The 20,060-nt window shown below is 35.3% G+C and overlaps 1 protein-coding gene across 1 annotated transcript in view; it reads right to left on the bottom strand.

Moving 5' to 3' along the window:
• Positions 1-20,060, bottom strand: part of SLCO4C1 (solute carrier organic anion transporter family member 4C1) — a 64,918-nt gene that overhangs the window by 25,520 nt on the left and 19,338 nt on the right. The window contains exons 3-5 of the mRNA XM_012459482.2: positions 10,507-10,689; positions 3,120-3,216; positions 1,310-1,431 (exon numbers count right to left, since the gene is read on the bottom strand). Of these exons, the coding sequence (XP_012314905.2) occupies positions 1,310-1,431; positions 3,120-3,216; positions 10,507-10,689 (402 nt within the window). The remainder of the gene's footprint in view (positions 1-1,309; positions 1,432-3,119; positions 3,217-10,506; positions 10,690-20,060) is intronic.

A 20,060-nucleotide genomic window follows, 5' to 3' on the forward strand; every position in this document is an offset into this window, starting at 1 on the left:
TTTTGCTCCAATCACGTATCTATGCTTTTCATTTAAAATCTCTTAACATTTTTTCTTCCTTTCAAGTGGTTCTCTTTTTGATCCTTTACATATTAAAGTATTTTTGTGGCTTTTTTCCTCTGCTCTCTTAATCCTAACATGTTTGACAAATGAAATATTTACCATCTTATTACCATGTCCCTTGGATTTTTAATAATGGTACTGCCAATAAATCTGAGAAAATAGTCAACATATGGAATTATAAATGAATGGCTCAGGGTAGAAATAAGTTAATAAGTCTACCTACTCATAGTCTGTCAGATTTTCTCTTGCCCATTTCCAAAAGGTAATCATCTATCCTGTTGCAAATAACAATGTAAACAACTAAATACCTTCAATCTAAAGAAAAATACTTCTACAGATATGTATTTTAACTTCATCATTATAGAGAAGTAAGAGCTCATAGAGAAAAATTAATATTCTTTTTTATTAACATTTTCTTGTTATATAGAATGTTCAGTATTCAAGTGAAGCGTGGTGGCTCATGCCTGTATTCCTAGCACTTTGAGAGGCTGAGGCAGGGAGATCAACTGAGGTCAGGAGTTCGAGACCAGCCTGTCCAACATGGCAAAATCCCGTCTCTACCAAAAATACAAAATTTAGCCGAGTATGCTGGCACATGACTGTGGTCCCAGCTACTCGGGAGGCTAAGTCAGGAGAACTGTTTGAACCCAAGAGTGAGAGGTTGCAGTGAGCGGAGATCGCGCCACTGCACTCCAGTCTGGGCAACAGAGGGAGACTGCCTCAAAAAAACAAAAAAGAACAAAGAAAGAAAGGAAGAAAGAAAGAAAGTGATGTTTAATATTTACATACAGTATAAAAGTAAATAAGTACGCTACAGAATGACTTTGGTGATAATTGAAAAAAAATAAGCACTTGCACTTTTAACTACAAGTAATTAACATGAATGATTTAAAGCAGATTGAAATTAATGACTAATTGAATACAAACTACTAGTTTAAAAGATATTGTACCTTGCATACACATAAAGCAGAATTCCAGATAAAACATAAGAAACAAATTTATTAAGTACTAAGAAGATGAATATTCATAGTTTCATTATTAATTGGGAATTGAAAAACCCCATGAATATTAAAATTGTTACCCAATATTTTCTAGAATGAAGAATATTCAAAAGTTTTCAAAGGCAGACACTTGAGATTCTATAAAACAAACAGGGTGAATCTACAGTTCTTATTAATCATATGGAAAATAACAACTGGCCTACAATTAAAATAAATTTCTCTGGTTTTAAAGAAAGCACATTTACCTGGTAAATGTTTTGGAAAGCAAGAAAAAGGTATTATTAAAGACCAAGCAAAGATCCATGATAGAATAAATCCAATCCACCAAGCTCCCAACCATCGTGGATCATCCTCAGTGACATCAGTGCTATATGATAGAAAAACAAGAGGTAAAAGTCCACTCTACCTTATTAAAACTCAGTTAAGATAATTATACACTTTATACTCAAGTTCATCTAATAGAATATTATTATAATATTCAACATTTTAATGGTGCCATTGTGAAGAATCAGAAAATAGTTAGCAAGCATAAATGAGAGTTACATGTTTAAAAATGGCAAATATGCCATAAAAGTTTAAAATATCTAATAGTAAATTGAGAACTATTTGGAAAGATACATAGAATTTCTCAACATTCTTTAACTTTGGCTAAATTTTCATCTCTACTGTATTAAATTAAATATATATCACAGCAATCACTGATCTATGTTAAAAGCCCATAGAGTGTGCTTTATTCAACTGGTGCATTTTTTTAATGCAAAATTATTCTTAAAGTGACTTTATTTATCTATATATTTGTTTGAAATTGTCTCAGTCTGTCACCCAGGCTAGAGTGCAATGGCATGATCATAGTTCACTGTAGCTTTGAACTTCTGGGCTCAAGTGATTCTCTCATCTTAGCCTCCCAAGTAGCTTGTAAGCTATTGTAGCTACAAACCACTCCTTGCCTCAAGTGATCCTTACACTTTGACCTCCCAAAATGCTAGGATTACAGGAATGAGCCACCATGCCTAGCCAGGTGTCTTATATTTTAATATACTTTGGCCCGTTCCAAAAATACACTAATCCTACAACTCATGTAATTTTCCACTAAAATTAAAATATCCTTTCTTAAATCTCCGGGTTTACTACTTCAAGAGTTCTTCTGCATGCCTTTTTAAGGGCTGTGAAAGATTAACCTAGGACTAAGACTTTAGAAAACAAATCACATACCTATGACCACATTTTTGTATTCACTGCAATACAGTGAATTGCAGTGCAGGTCATGTAGAGGATTGTACAGTTATTATTCCCAGTGGCAAAATGAAAAAAATATGACCTCAGCAAAGGCACAAATTTCTCTAACCAAAAAATGGAGAAGGTAACTAACTCAGTGTTGAATTTTGGAATCAAAGAGATCACTTTATGTCTTAGCCACTTACCAACCTGTGTGTATCAACTATCATTAAATAAGATAGCACGTAAAATACATTAACACACAAAACATATGGTGTCTGGTACATAGTATAGGACAAATAAATATTATCTATTATTATATTATTATCTTTCATTGTCACTGTTGTTAAAATGGTGTAATTGTGATCTCTATGGCATTAACAGAGTTGTTCCACAGTAACTCTGATAATGCCATAGAAAGAAGGAAGGAAGGAAGGAAGGAAGGAAGGAAGTAAAGAAGGAAGGAAGAAAGGATCATAAACTCTTGAGACTCTCCAGACTATCTAGTCCCAACTAAATCTATGGAAAATATTATTAATTTCTATTGAATTCTTATTTTTGAACAATGCATTAGGTCCTAAATATGTGTTTTTTAACATTTCACCAGATGATTTTTATTAAACATCCTTATTTATGAAAATGTTATTATAATAAAAGATGGTATGGCATTGATCCAAAAGGCAATGCAGCCAAATATAAGAATTCTTTGTATTTAGTTTTGTTTCCTGAATAATTTCTCATGCTGTGCTGAAGCAAGTATTGTGAAAATGTTCTGTCTATGATGTTAGCATAATTAAAATAAAATAAATTTAAATAAAAGAAAAATTGATATCGCCTTGCCTTTCACCCATAGCAACATCAATGTACATGGTTAGCAGCTGTCCTCCCAATACATAGCCAATAGCAGGGCCTAAGATTGACATAGCATAACCAGTACCTAGAAGAAGAACAAAGACATTGAATACAGTCATATGTACAACCTCACTTTTCATGCCTAACAATGAAAACAAATGTTTTACAGTAGAAAAATATAAACAATTAAACATATCAAAATCACACATACTTTCACTAAAACAATACCATTTGAATCAGGATAAAGGAGCCTAAAATATATAACTCAGGGTAAAAGTTATTTGTAGTAATAATTAGAACAAAACTGAAAATTACAAATCCATGGAAAGTGTTGGTAACTGGTGGTAGAAGTGGTATATTTTTCCTTTACTGATAGTGATCATAAGTACTGTTTATAATATCATGGAAGAAAACAATGTGAGCAAACTGAAACAAGAAGCCTTTTCCACTCTGCAGAACTCAGACAGAATTTTTTATTTTACACTATAGCAGCTGACTTCAAATCTGGATCTGCTGAGAAGTCCCTTTCTTAAAAGTAAGCCATTAGTTTAAACTTTTTCTCTTAGGGACTTTCCCCAGTTTTACTTGCAGTAGAATTAAATGGAGTTTATTTCTATCTGTGAGATATTTTAAATATTGCCATATATAACTCTAAATTTTTATAAAACAAAACTTATTTGATCACTCATGTCTTTTTATTGTTGTTGTTGCTGTTTATTTAAGCTTCCAAGTATCTTGGAAAGTCTGTTGAATCTAGTTTCCCTTTTTTTCCTTTTATTTTTTAGTTGACACATAACCATTGTACATTTTAGAGGGTACAGAGTTATGTATGAACACATCTGTAAAATGTGTAATGATCAAATCACACTAATTAGCATACCCATTACCTCATACATTTATGATTTGTGCTGGGAACTTTCAACATCCTCTCTTCTAGCTTTTTGAACATATACAATAAGTAATGGTTAACTATATCCAATCTGTAGTGCTACATGGAACACTGGTGCTACATACCCCCACTTCCCATATCTTTCCCAGTCTTTAGTAACCATATTTCTACTCTTGAATTCTATAAGCTGATTTATTTTTCTTTTTGGCTCCCAGAGATCAGTGAGAACATGCAGTATTTATCTTTTGTGCCTGACTTGTTTCATTTAACAGGATATTCTCTAGGCTCATCCATGTTACTATGATAACAGGATTCCTTTTCTTTATGTCTGAATAGTATCCTGTTGTATACACATTTCACATTTTCTTTATCTATTCTATATCTCTTGATGAATAGCTTGATTCCATCTCTTAGTTATTGTGAAAAAAGCATGAGGATACAACTATCTCTTCAATACACTGATTTCCTTTCCCTTGGATCTTACATAATAGTAAGATTGCTGGATCATATGGTAATTATACTTTCAGTTTTTGAGAAATCTCTATACTATTTTCCATAATGGCTATACAAATTTACATTCTCACCAACAGTGTATAAAAAGTTCCCGTTTCTGTGCATCTTCACCAGCATTTGATATTTTGTCTTTGTGATAATAGCCATTCTAATTGAGGTTAGATAATGTCATTGCGACTTTGATTTGCATTTCCCTGATCATAATTGATGTTGATCATTTTTTCATATAACTGGTGGCCATCTGTATATCTTATTTTGAAAAATGGCTACGTAGACTTTGCTTATTTTTAAATTAGATTATTTGGACTTTTTGCTCTTGAGTTGTTAAAGTTCCTTATATATTCTGGATATTAGTCCCTTGTTGGATGAACAGTTTGCAAATAATTCCTCCTGTTTTATAGGTTGTCTCTTTGATCTGATGATTGTTTCTTGTGCTGTGCAGCAATTTTTTAGCTTGATATAGTCCCATTTGTCTTGTTTTGTTTTTGCTTCCTATGTTTTTTCAGTCTTAACCATAAAATCTCTGCCCGGACCAATTATTAAAGTGTTTCCTCTATATTTTCCTCCAGTAATTTTTGTAGTTTTGAGTCTTACATTTAAGTCTAGAATCCTTTTTCAGTTGATTTTTTTAATATCGTGTGAGATAGAGGTCTAGTTGTATTCTGCACACTGATATCCAGTTATTACAGCACCATTTATTAAAGAGTCCCCAGTGTATATCCTTGGAAACTTTAGTAAAAATCAGTTGGTCATAAATACATGGATTTATTTCTAGGTTCTCAATTCTGTTTCATTGATCAATATGTCTGTTTTGATACAAATGCCATTCTTTTTTAGTTACTAAAACTTTGTATAATTTGAAATCAGACAGTGTGTTGCTTCCAGCTTTGCTCTTTGTACTCAGAATTGCTTCGGCCATTTGGCATCTTTTCTAATTCCATATGAATTTTAGGACTGTTTTTCCATGTCTGTGAAAAGTGACATTGCAATTTTGATAGGGATTGCACTGTATCTGTAAATTGCTTTGGGTAATACAGTCATTTAAACAATATTCACTCTTTGAATCCATGAGCACAGGATGCCTTTCCATTTTTTCTGTCCTCAGTTTCTGTCATCAATGTTTTGTAATTTAGTTTTTCTTTAACAATTCTCACCTCCTGGGTTAAATTTATTCCTTTGCATTTCTTTGTAACCATTATAAATGAGATTGCTTTCTTGATTTCTTTTTCAGTTAGTTCACCATGGGTGTAAAGAAACACTACCAATTTTTTATGTGACTTTGTACCCTGAAACTTCACTGAAATTATTTAATAGTTCTAAGATTTTTGTTGTTGTTGGAGTCTTTAGATGTTTCTATATAAGATTATGTCATCTGTGAAGAGAGATAATTTGGCTTCCTCTTCTCCAATTTGGATGCCCCTTATTCCTTTCTTTTGCCTAAGTGCTCTGAATAGAACGTCCAGTACCATGTTGAATGAAAGTGATGAAAGTGGGCTTTCAGCCAGGCCTGGTGTCTCACGCCTGTAATCCCAGCACTTTGGGAGGCCGGAGCAGGCAGATCACTTGAGGTCAGGAGTTTGAGACCTGCCTGGCCAACATGGTGAAACCCTGTCTCTACTAAAAATACAAAAAATAGTCAGGCATGGTGGTGGACACCTGTAATACCAGCTACTTGGGAATCTGAGGAAAGAGAATTGCTTGAACTAGGGAGGCAGAGGTTGCAGTGAGCCAAGATTGCACCACTGGACCACAGCCTGGGCAACAAGAGCAAGGCTCCATCTCAAAACAAAACAAAAAGAAAGTGGGCTTTCTTGTGTTTCAGTTCTTAAAGGAAAGGCTTTCAGCTTTTTCCCATTCAGTATGTTAGCTGTGGGTTTGCCATATATCATCTTTATTGTGTTGATGTACATTCCTTTTATACTTGGGAATTTTCATCATGAAAGAATGTTGAATTTTATCAAAAACATTTCTGCATCTATTGAGATGATCATGTGATATTTTTTGTCCTTCATTCTATTTATGTGATATATCACATTTATTGATTTCCATAAGATGAACTACTTCTTGCATCCCTGAGATCAATTCCACTTGATCACAGTATATTATTTTTGATGTGCCATTGAATTTGGCTAGCTATAACTTTGTAGAGGATTTCTATATCTATGTTGATTAGGGATATTGGCCTGTAGCTCCTCTTTACATTCTGTCTTTCTCTGATTTTGTCATCAGGGTAACACTGGCCTTAGAAAAAGTTATTAAGAATTCTCTCTTCTTCAACAATTTGGAATAGTTTGAAAAGAACTGGTGTTAAGTTCTACTTTACAAGTTTCATAGAATTCAGCAGGGAAGCCATACAGCCCTGGGCTTTCGATTCTTGGGAGACGTTTTATTATTGATTCAATCTCATTATATGTTATTTTACCAAGTTTCCTATTTCTTCCTGGTTAAATCTTGATAGGTTGTATGTATCTGGGAAGTTACCCATTTTCTACAGGTTTTTCAATTTTTTGGATGTATTTGTTCATAAGACTAATAATCCTTTGTTTTTCTATGGTATCATTTATAATCCCTTCTATTTTGTTTCTGATTTTACTTATTTAGGTCTTCTCTCTTTTTTTTAGTCTAGCTAATGGTTTTATTTTATCTTTTCCAAAAACCAATTTTTATTTCTTTGATCTTCTGTATTTTTTTTTAACTCTCATTTAGTTGTGTTATGGTCTTTATTATTTCTTTGTTTCTACTAATTTTGGGTTTGTTTTGTTCTTGCTTTTCCATTTCCTTGAGGTACATCATTAGGCAGTTTATTTGAAATCCATTTTTATGATGTCAGTGTTTCTTGGTATAAACTTCCCTGTTACCATTGCTTTCGCTGTATCTCATAAGATTTGGTTTATTGTATCTCTACTTTCATGCGAATTCCTTAATTTCTTCATCAACATATTGGTTGCTCAGGAGCATGATGTTTAATTTCCATGTATTTGTACAGTTTCAAAAGTTCCTCATTGATTTCTAGTTTTGTTTCATTGTAGTTTAAGAATATACCTGATATAGTATCAATATTTAAAAGTTTGTTGAGACTTGTTTTGTGGCTTCATATGGCCTACCCAAGAGAATGTTCCATGTGCTGAAGAGAAGAACATGTATCCTGTAGCTGTTGGATAAAATGTTCTGTAAATACCTGTTAGATCAATTTGATCTATATTGAAGTTTAAATCCAATATTATTCACTGATTTTCTGTGTAGATGATCTTCCCAGTGCTAAAAGTGGGATGTTAAAGTTCCCAACTGTTATTATATTGGGGTCCATTTCTTTAACTCTAATAATACTTGATTTATATATGTACATTCTCTGGTGTTGGGTGCATATTCAGTTATAATTGCTATATCTTCTTGGTGAATTTATCAATTTGTAATTATAAAATGACATTCTTGTTTCTTGTATTTTTTGACTTAGACTATTTTGTCTAATTTAGGTATAACTTCTCCCACAAACTTTTGGTTTACAATTACACTAAATATATTTTTTATCCCTCCACTTTCAGTCTAAGTGTGTTTTACAGTTGAAATGAGTTTCTTCTAGGCAGCATATGGTTAGATATGCTTTCTTAATTCATTCAGCCTATGTATATTTTCAATCAGGGAATTTAAACTATTTACATTCAAGGTTGGTATCATTGATAGGTAAGGACTTCTGTCATTTTGTTAATTGTTTTCTGATCGTTTTATATATGTTTTGTTCATTTCTTCCCCTTTTGTTCATCTTTGTAGTTTGGCAGTTTTCTGCAGTGATCATATTTGATTCCTTTCTTTTTCTTGAGTATCTTCTCTGCCATTGAGGTTTATACTTTTACTTGTGTTCAGGATGGTAATTACCCTTTTGCTTCCAGATATAGGATTCCCTTAAGCATTTTTTGTAGGTTGGTCTAGTAATGATGCACTCCCTCAGTTTTTGCTTGCCTGAGAAAGACTTTATTTCACCTTTATTTCTGAAGAATAGCTTTCCTGGATATAGTATTTTTGACTGACAGCTGTGTTCCCCCAACCCCCAGACCCCTGCCTTTGAGCATTCTTAAATGTATCATCCAATTCTCTCCTGACCTGTAAGGTTTTTGCTAAGAAATCTTTCTGATGGGAATTCCTCCATATGTGACTTGATACTCTTCTCTTGCTATTTTCAGAATTATCTTTTTCTTTGACTTTTGCCAGTTTGAATAAAATATACCTTGAAAATGACCCTTTTGGGTTGAATCTATTTGGGAATCACTGAGCTCCCTGTATCTGGATGTCTAATTTCTCATCCACAACTTGGGATATTTTCAGCATTATTTCATTATATGGATTTTCTATACTTTTTCCTGTTTCTTCTCCTTCTGTAATTCTTAAAATTCAAATATTTGTTTAGTTAATAGTGCCCATATGTCACATAAGCTTCCTTTCTTTATTATTATTTTTTTTCATTTTGTTTTCTGTTTTTTTCTGACTGGGTTATTCAAAAGACCTCTCTTCAAGATCAGAAGTTCCTTCTGTCTGATCTAGTCTATTGTTAAAGTTCTCAACTGGAATTTTTCTTTCAACTACTTGTAATTTCATTCATTTATTTCATCAGTTGCATGATTTCTGTTTGGTTCTTTTTAATAATATCTATCTCTCTTGAATTTCTCTTTCAGATCATGAATTGTTTCCTTGATTTCTTTGTATTGTTTATTTGAGTTCCCTTATATCTTACTGAGTTTCTTTAAGACCATTAGCTCAAATTCCTTTTCAGGCATTTCACAGATTTTTACTTTCTTTTGGTTCTGTTACTGAATAATTATTGTATTTCTTTCAAAGTGACATGTTTCCTTGCTTTTTCATGTTTTTCTTTTGGCTTGTTACTATATTGATGTCTACACAGCTGGAGTAACAGTCACCCTTCCAATTTTATTGAGTAGTTTTCACAGGGTAAGACATTTTCCTATAGATATATCTATGGTATTGGTTGGGTAGGTACTCTGAGTTTGATTCTGGGTGGGTGTAGCAGTGTAGTCTCCACTTAAATACTATGGCTGTAATCAAGGCCAATGGTATCTGTGAGTTCCTCAGTGTCTTAGGCTGCACTGAACATACTGTCTTCCAAATGCTGTGGCAATGAATCTCCTATGTTAGATTAACAGACTGATAAAGAGAAAACTCATACATAAATTAAGTATGCAATAATTAGATGTAGGGCTGTACATTGTCTAGTTAGCTTTACCTGGCAGGAACATATAAGAAGGAATTTACAAGAAGCTTATGCTACCAGGAATTAGATCACAAAGGAGAAAAAATTGAGTCATATATATATATATAAGGGTTTATTTGAAATGGAAAATGCCACAGAGTATCTGGGTACTATCTTATGGTTTCTTTTGTGGACTGTAAGTCAATATAGGATATAATAAATCACATAGAATGGCAGAGCTGAATTTTTACACCTTGTAGAGATTCACTTCTATGTCCCACATCTGTGAGAAATTTAGACTTTGCCAAAGGGGTGAAGAGGTCCTTGGAGTAAGGTAATGCAAGTCTAACCAGGTACTGAAGGTGAAACAAATTCTTCAGTTGGGAGCTAAATTTGAAGCTCCTCATAAGCCAAATGGAATGTTTATAGAGGTTTTCCTTCAGAGGTTTCTACTTGGTTCATTCTTTGGAATGCTCTGCTACCCAGAGATTCAAGTGATCAAGAGAGAATGCCACTTAAATGGCTCTTCCTATTCTGCAAAGCTAGCATGCCCAGAGCAAAAAATACAGCAGTGCATCAACAAAAATTATTATGATTTATATTTACTGACATTATATGGCAGGAAATAAAACGAAAGGAATACTGCATTTATTTACTGGGAATGCCTATGGCATTACAACTAACTTTTTAATAAGCATATGTTATACTTTACTTCTAAAGTAAACAAATAATAAGATAAAGTGAAACTAAGACAGTTTAGAGAGTAAACTTACCTATATAGAGGGAAGATTTGTGTGTTGGCACAGAATCATCAAGAAAGGCTGTTCCCAGAGTATAGAGAGGAGTTCCTCCTGCCCCCAGCAATAGTTGTCCCAAGATGAAGACGTACAAGTAGTTAGAAAGTGAAGAAGTTGAAGAGGTACAACTGGTGCTATTCCTTGTTGTTATGCAAGTGTCTTTGAGGAAAAATAAAATAAAATTGTGAATTTATAGAAATTTAGCTAATACTTTAAATTTCTATCATATAAATTATATTTGCCTAGTATAATATAACATTATTTATTTCTTCCAATCATTTTACTTTGATTTAAACTACTAAAAAATACATGGAAAGAAAAATATACTTTCTTACCCCAGCCTACCCTCATTTTATGAAGGTAACCCCTAATTGTCTCTGTCAGTTAGATGGGAGTAACCACTGTTAAGAGTTCTTTTCAGTTTTTCAGACATTTACTCACACATTTACATGTTGTATACCCCTTTAATTTTTTTTTACACAGTTGTAGTCATAATAAAACACACTATCTTTATATTCAACAATGTTTACTTTTTACTCATTATGTCCTGAGCATCTTTGATATTTGCACTTAAACCTGTATTTAAATTTATTTGTTGGCACTGTCATAATATTCCACAGCATAAATGTCCTGTAATTTTATTACTTAGTCCAACACATGTATCTAATAATAAATATTGTTAATATTATATTGTATTATACATAGGTTTAGATCATTTTGTTATTTCTATTAGAATGTTGTGATGTATATATTTTTTTAAGTTTACCCTGGTACATTTTGTGCAAGCCTATCTATAGGACAGGTTATGAAGAGTGAAACTGCTAGGTCAAAGTGAATGAATATTTGTATTTTGATACTGCCAAATTGCTTTATCAAAAAGTCATACAAATATACAATCCCCCAACAAGTCATTTACACTTTACATAATAAAACTTAAATTACTATCAATCACATTGGTTAAAATATATATATATAATTTTTTCATTTCCTTTTTAAAAATCATCTGAAATTAAGCATTTTTCCATACATTTGTTATCACTTGCATTTTTTTCTATGAACTAATTTTTCAATTAGTTCAATTTTCCTAGGTTCTGAGTTTGCTATATGACTCTTCCTATTCCATAATTACACAATGGTTTTATTTTAGCATTTTTATTATTTTATTTAAATATAAGACAGGTGGATAAACATATACAAATGGAATGGATCACATGGCTATGTCTATGTAATCCGTATGCATATATAGCAAAATAAGCCTTAGAAGAAAAGTAGGTCAGAGGTCATCTTCTGCAGCTCTGGCAAATACATTAAGCCCATTAGCTCAGCCCAGGTGATTGTATTAAGCCAATTAGCTCAGCCCAGGTGATTGCAATAAGCCAATTAGATAAGCTCAGGTTAATATAATCAGTCAATTAGCTAACTTTTGAAAGCAGAGGCATCCAGGTTAGGCCCTAAGTAGAAAATGTGAGGGAGATGATCCAAGATGACCAAATAGGAACAGGTCTGGAGTGCAATTCCCAGTGAAAATGCAGAGGGTGAGTGATTACTGCATTTCCAAATGAATTGTTACTGCCCACAGACCAGGAGATTCCCAGGCAGAAAAGTGCCACAAGTCTCCAGCATGGCTATTTTAGCCAACGCAGTGGATCTCCACACAAAAACTCACACAAATGTGGGCGCTGTTTCAACTGGTGCTGGGAACGCCTAGGAGACAGAGATGACCATTTAACTGAAAAAAAGGGGGCTGAAACAGAGAGCCAGGTGATCTGGCTTGGTGGGTCCCATCCCCACAAAGACCAGCAATCTTAAATTCTCTGGATTGAGAGTTTCACAGCAAGCTGGACCTGGGATGGTCCATCTCTGTGGGGGGAAGGGCGTCTGCCATTACCAAGTCAATACACAACCAACGAGGCAGTCCGCCATTGCAGAGGCAGTCCATTACCGAGGCAATCCGCCATTACCGAGGCAGTCCACCATTACCAAGGCACTCTGCAATTACCGAGGCACTCCGCCACTACTGAGATAGTCTGCCATTACTGAGGCAGTTCAAACTATACCTCTATAAACAAAACCACAAGGAAGTTCACACAGCAGCTAGGCAGAGCCTATGGCAGCTCAGCACCGCCTATGCTGGCAGACTGTGACTAGGCTACCTCCTCCCTGAGCAGGGCATCTCTGAAAAAAGGCAGCAATACATCAGAAACTTATAAATAAAGCCCGACATTCCCAGGACAGAGCACCTGGGAAAAAAGGTGGTTATGAGTTCCGCTGCAGCAGACTTAAATGCACCTGCCCAGCAGCTCTGAACAGAGCAACAGAGCTCACAGCTCAGCACTTGAGCTCCTATAAGGGACAGACTGTCTCCTCAAGCAGCTCCACGACCCCTATATATCCAAAGAGACACCTCATAAAGGAAACCTCAGGCTGACATCTGGCGGGTATCCTTCTGGGGCAAAGATAACAGAAGAAGAAACTGGCAGCAACCCTTACTGTTCTGCAGCCCCCGCAGGTGATCACCAGGCAAGCATGGTCTGGAGTGGACCTCCAGCAGTTCTCCAGCAGAGGGGCCAGACTGTTAGAAGGAAAACTAAAAAACAGAAAGAAATAACTTCATCATCAACAAAAACAATGTCCACTCAGAGACCCCATCTGAAAGTCACCAACTACAAAGACCACAGGTAGATAAATCCACAAAGATGGAAAGATACCAGTGCAAAAAGGATGAAAAACCAGAACACCTCTCCTCCTCCAAGGGATCACAACTCCTCACCAGCAAGGAACAAGGCTGGATGGAGAATGAGTCTGATGAATTGACAGAAACAGGCTTCAGAAAGTGGGTAATAACAAACTTCTCTGAGCTAAAAGAACATGTTCTAACCCAATGCAAAGAAACTAATAATCTTGAAAAAGGTTTGACAAAATGCTAACAAGAATAACAGCTTAGAGAAGAAATAAATGAATTGATGGAGCTGAAAAACACAACACGAGAACTTCATGAAGCATACACAAGTTTCAATAGCTGAACTGACCAAGCAGAAGAAACGTTATCAGAGACTGAATATCAACTCAATGAAATAAAATGAGAAGGCAAGATTAGATAACAAGAGTAAAAATAAACGAACAAAGCCTCCAAGAAATATGGGATTATGTGAAAAGACCTAATCTATGTTTGATAGGTGTACCTGAATGTGATGTAGAGAATGAATCCAAGCTGGAAAACACTCTTCAGGATATTATCCAGGTGAACCTCCCCAACCTAGCAAGGCAGGCCAATATTGAAGTCCAGGAAATACAGAGAACACCACAAAGTTATTCCTCAAGAAGAGCAACCCCAAGGCACATAATTGTCAGATTCACCAGGGTTGAAATAAAGGAAAAGATGCTAAGGGCAGCCAGAGAGAAAGGTCAGTTACCCACAAAGGGTAGCCTATCAGACTCACAGCAGATCTCTCTGAAGAAGCCCTACAAGCCAGAAGACACTGGGGGCCAATATTCAACATCCTTAAAGAAAAGAACTTTCAACCTAGAATTTCATATCCAGCCAAACTAAGCTTCATAAGCAAAGGAGAAATAAAATCCTTTACAGACAAGCAAATCCTGAGAGATTTTGCCACCACCAGGCCTACCTTACAAGACATCCGAAAAGAAGCACTAAACATAGAAAGGAACAACCAGTACCAGTGACTCCAAAAATGTACCAAACAGTAAAGAGCATCAACACAATGAAGAAACTGCATCAACTAATGGGCAAAACAACCAGCTAGCATCAAAATGGCAGGATCAAATTCACACATAACAATATTAACCTTAAATGTAAATGGGCTAAATGCCCCAATCAAAAGACACAGACTGGCAAATTGGATAAAAAGTCAAGACCCATCCGGTGTGCCATATCCAGGAAACCCATCCCACATGCAAGGATACACATAGGCTCAAAATAAAGGGATGGAGGAAGATTTACCAAGCATATGGAGAGCAAAAAAAAAAAAAAAAAAAGCAGAAGTTACGATCCTAGTTTCTGATAAAATAGACTTTAAACAAACAAAGATCAAAAGAGACCATGAAGGGCATTACATAACTGTAAAAAGATCAATGTATCAAGAAGAGCTAATGATCCTAAATATATATGCACCAACACAGGAACACCCAGATACATAAAGCAAGTTCTTAATGACCTACAAAGAGACTTAGACTCCCACACAATAATATGGGAGACTTTAACACTCCACTGTCAATATTAGACAGATCAACAAGACAGAAAAATAAGAAGCATATCCAGAACTTGAACTCAGATCTGGACCAAGCAAACCTAATAGACATTTACAGAACTCTCCACCCCAAATCTATAGAATATACATTCTTCTCAGCACGACATCACACCTACTCTAAAATTGACCACATAATTGGAAGCAAATCACTCCTCAGTAAATGGAAAAGAATGGAAATCATAACAAACAGTCTCTCAGACCATGGTGCAATCAAATTAGAACTCAGAATTAAGTAACTAACTCGGAACTGCACAACTTCATGGAAACTGAACAACTGGCTCTTGAATGTTGCCTGGATAAACAATGAAATAAAGGCAGAAATAAAGATGTTCTTCGAAACGAACAAGAATGAAGACACGATGTACCAGAATCTCTGGGACACATTTAAAGCAGTGTCTAAAGGAAAATTTATAATAATAACTGCCCATATGAGAAGCAAGGAAAGAGCTAAAATTGACACCCTCTCATCAAAATTGAAAGAACTAGAGGAGCAAGATCAAAAAAAAGTCAAAAGCTAGCAGAAGACAAGAAATAACTTAAGATCAGAGCAGAACTGAAGGAGATAGAGACACAAAAAACCCTTCAAAAATTTGACAAATCCAGGAGCTGGTTTTTTGAAAAGATCAACAAAATAGACCACTAGCCAGATTAATAAAAAAGAAAAGAGAGAAGAATCAAATAGATGCAATAAAAAACGATAAAGGGGATATCACCACCTATTCCAAAGAAATACAAACTACCATCAGAGATTACTACAAACAACTCTATGCACATAAACCAGTAAACCCGGGAGAAACTGATAAATTCCTGGACACTTGCTCCCTCCCAAGCCTAAACCAGGAAGAAGCCAAAACCCTGAATAGACCAATAACAAGGGCTGAAGTTGAGGCAGCAATTAATGCCTACCAACCAAAGAAAGGCAAGGTCCAAATGGGTTCACAGCCGAATTCTACCAAACATACAAAGAAGAGCTGGTACCACTCCTTCTGAAAATATTCCAAACAATCCAAAAAGAGGGAATCCTTCCCAAATCATTTTATGAGACCAACATCATCTTGATATCAAAACCCGTCAGAGACTCAACAAAAAAAGAAAACTTCAGGCCAATATCCATGATGAACATAGACGCAAATATCTTCGATAAAATACTGGCAAATCGATTGCAACAGCACATCAAAAAGCTTATCCATCATGATCAAGTAGGATTCATCCCGGGGATGCAAGGCTGATTCAACATATGCAAGTCTATAAACGTAATTCACCACATAAACAGAACCAAAGACAAAAACCACATGATTATCTCAATAGATACAGAGAATGTCTTCAACAAAATTCAACAGTCCTTTATGCTAAAAACTCTCAGTAAACTAGGTATCGATGGAATGTATCTCAAAATAATAAAAGCTATTTATGACAAAACCACAGCCAATATCATACTGAATGGGCAAAAACTAGAAGCACTCCCTTTGAAATCTGGCACTAGACAAGGATGCCCTCACTCCCTTTGAAATCTGGCACTAGACAAGGATGCCCACTCCTGTTCATTATAGTATTGGAAGTTCTAGCCAGAGCAATCAGGCAAGAAAAACAAATAAAGGGTATTCAATTAGGAAAGGAGGAAGTCAAATTGTCTCTATTTGCAGACAACATGATTGAATATTTAGAAGACCCCATTGTCTCAGCCCAAAATCTCCTTAAACTAATAAGCAACTTCAGCAAAGTCTCAGGATACAAAATCAACGTTCAAAAATCACAAGCACTCCTATAAACCAATAATAGACTTAAAGAAAGCCAAATCAGGAATGAACTGCCATTCACAATTGCTACAAAGGGAATAAAATACCTAGGAATACAGCTACCAAAGGATGTAAAGTATCTCTTCAAGGAGAAATACAAACCACTGCTGAAGGAAATAAGAGAGGAAAAAAATAGATGGAAAAATATTCCATGCTCATGGTTAGGAAGAATCAATATTATGAAAATGGCCATACTGCCCAAAGTAATTTATAGATTCAATGCTATCCCCATCAAGCTACATATGACCCTCTTCACATAACTAGAAAAACCACTTTAAACTTCATATGGAACCAAAAGAGTGCCAGCATAGCCAAGTCTATTCAAAGCAAAAAGAACAAAGCTGGAGGCATCACGCTATCTGACTCCAAACTATACTACAAGGCTACAGTAATCAAAACAGCATGATACTGGTACCAAAACAGAGATATAGACAATGGAACAGAACACAGACCTCAGAGGCGATGCTATACATCTACAACCACCTGATCTTTGACAAACCTGACAAAAACAAGCAATGGGGAAAGGATTCCCTGTTTAATAAATGGTGTTGGGAAAACTGGCTAGCCATGTGCAGAAAGCAGAAACTGGACCCCTTCCTGGCACCTTACACTAAAATTAACTCTGGATGGATTAAAGACTTAAACATAAGACCTAACACCATAAAAACCCTAAAAGAAACAATCATTAGAGTGAACTGGCAACCAAAAGAATGGGACAAAATTTTTGCAATCTACCCATCTGACAAAGGTCTAATATCCAGAATCTACAAAGAACTAAAACAGATTTACAAGAAAACAAACAAACAAACCCATTCAAAAGTGGGCAAAGGATTTGAACAGACACTTTTCAAAAGAAGATATATATGAGGCCAGCAAACATATGAAAAAATGCTCATGATCACTGGTCATTAGAGAAATGCAAATCAAAACCACATTGAGATACCATCTCGTGCCAGTTAGAATGGAAATCATTAAAAAATCTGGAGACAACAGATGCTGGAAAGGATGTGGAGAAATAGGAACACTTTTACACTGTTGGTGGGAGTGTAAATTAGTTCAACCATTGTGAAAGAGTGTGGTGATTCCTCAAGGACCTAGAAATAGAAATTCCATTTGACCCAGCAATCCCATTACTGGGTATATATCCAAAGGATTATAAATCATTCTATTATAAAGACACATGCACATGTATGTTCACTGCAGCACTGTTTACAATAGCAAAGACCTGGAACCAATCCAAATTCCCATCAATGATAGATTGGACAGGGAAAATGTGGCACATATACACCATGGAATACTATGCAGCCACAAAAAAATGATGAGTTTGTGTCCTTTGTAGGGACATGGATGAATCTAGAAACCATAATTCTCGGCAAGCTGACACAAGAACAGAAAATCAAACACTGCATGTTCTCACTCCTAGGCGGGGGTTGAACAATGAGAACACATGGACACAGGGAGGGGAGCACTACACACCTGGGTCTGTTGAGGGGGACTAGGGGAGGGACAGTGGCAGGTAGGGAGTTGGGGAGGGATAACATGGGGAGAAATGCCAGACATATGTGATGGGGATGGAGGCAGCAAACCACATTGCCATGTATGTACCTATGCAACAATCCTGCATGTTCTTCACATGTACCCCAGAACCTAAAGTGCAATAAAAAAAATACACACACACACACACACACACACACACACATATAAAAGAAAGAAAGAAAATGTGAATAATACAGGCATACATTGAAAAAGGAAGCAGGGCTGTGAAGTGTTACGTTAATTCATATGTAATATTTTACAGTGGGAGAAGACAGAGATCCAGCATTCTGTTAGCATTCTGTTGCATTAACCAAAAACCACATCTTTTACTAACTTTATTATGTGTGTGTTTATTTAATCTTATGTCACTAATCTCTGCAATCCCACTCCAGCACAAATCTCTTGTGATTACTTCAGCTTTCTAAGGTGTAAAGGCATCAATACGTCAACCCAGCTATAACCCATTTTAAAGCCCTTCATTAATTGATCCATTTTCATAATACAGGCAGTGCTGTCTTATGAAATCTAATACAAACATCTCATAAAAAGCTGCCAAGGAATCATTCACCTCATTCAAAGGTGAATAATAACAACAACAACAACAAAAAACGCAAATGGCTAATATGGGAGAATGGTCCCAGAAAAGTGCTATAATTAATGTAGATTTTAAAATTACTGTATTGTGATACAAAAAAAAAAAAAAAGGAATGAAAACAATTGTTTCTGAAATTCCAGAGCTTGCAACAGAGATTTAATAAGCTCATAGAAATGTGGTGAGGTGGGGCATGGTGGTGCACACCTGTAATTCCAGCACTTTGGGAGGCCAAGGTGGGCAGATCACCTGAGGTCAGAGTTCGAGAGCAGCATGGCCAAAATGTGAACCCCGTCTCTACTAAATATACAAAAAGTTAGCTGAGTGTGGTGGTGCACCCCTATAGTCCCAGCTACTTGGGAGGCTGAGGCAGGAGATTTGCTGGAACCCGGGAGGAGAAGGTTGCAATGTGCCACTGCACTCCAGCCTGGGCAAAAAAGTGACACTCCATCTCAAAAAAAAAAAAAAATGTGGTGAAATAAAGAAAGGAAAAACACACACACACACAAACTTGGGCTAAAATAATTCAACAAAGACTATCATGTTTTGTTCTATGAAACATAAAAGAACAAAACTATTAGAAAGGGAGGCCACCCTGGAATGGACCAAAAAAACCAGAGACTTGTGAGAATTATGATGGAGAATATAGACTTGAGAAATATGAACAAAATTAAAGGAAAAAATAAGACACCAAGATTTAAAAGGTTACAGAGAAAATTATAGAATTCAGACAAAGGCAATTGAATATAATCAACCAAAATAGAATAATAAATATGTTTAAAGGTAAAGTTACAGAAAATTTTCTAAAATAAAGATTAATATATAATTTTAGAAGATATAGAGATCCCAGGAAAATTTGATGCAGGACTTTCAGTACCAAAATATTCTCTTGTAAAGTTTGTGAATTTTAAAGATGAAAAGACTTTTTTGAACAGCTAAACAAGAAGATAAGTCACTTATGTAGAGAGAAATAAAAAACAGTAAGCTTACATTCAGACTTCTCTAAAGCAATATTAACCCCATAGAGGCAGTAAAGGAATGCCAAAAAAGTAACCAGTACAAGATAATGTGACCCTCAAATTGTATGCTGCTTAGCCAAACTGTCATTCAAATATAAAGACAAAGAAAAAAATTTAAGACTACATTATTTAAATATACTAAATCTCAGAAAATGAACTTGTCCTGAAAATACTACTAAAGGGTACATTTTATCCGATGGAGAAAAACTTCATTCAGAGATACCATGTGTACCTCAAGATAATCTGAAGAAAATTCTACTTTTATAATACAGTTTATAAAATAGCTAGATTTACCTATTCAATGAATTTTGTGAGACTA

Source organism: Aotus nancymaae, unplaced genomic scaffold (genome assembly GCF_030222135.1).
Source record: "Aotus nancymaae isolate 86718 unplaced genomic scaffold, 86718_ANA_hifiasm-v0.15.2.pri h1tg000014l, whole genome shotgun sequence".
Classification (NCBI taxonomy): Eukaryota; Metazoa; Chordata; class Mammalia; order Primates; family Aotidae; genus Aotus; species Aotus nancymaae.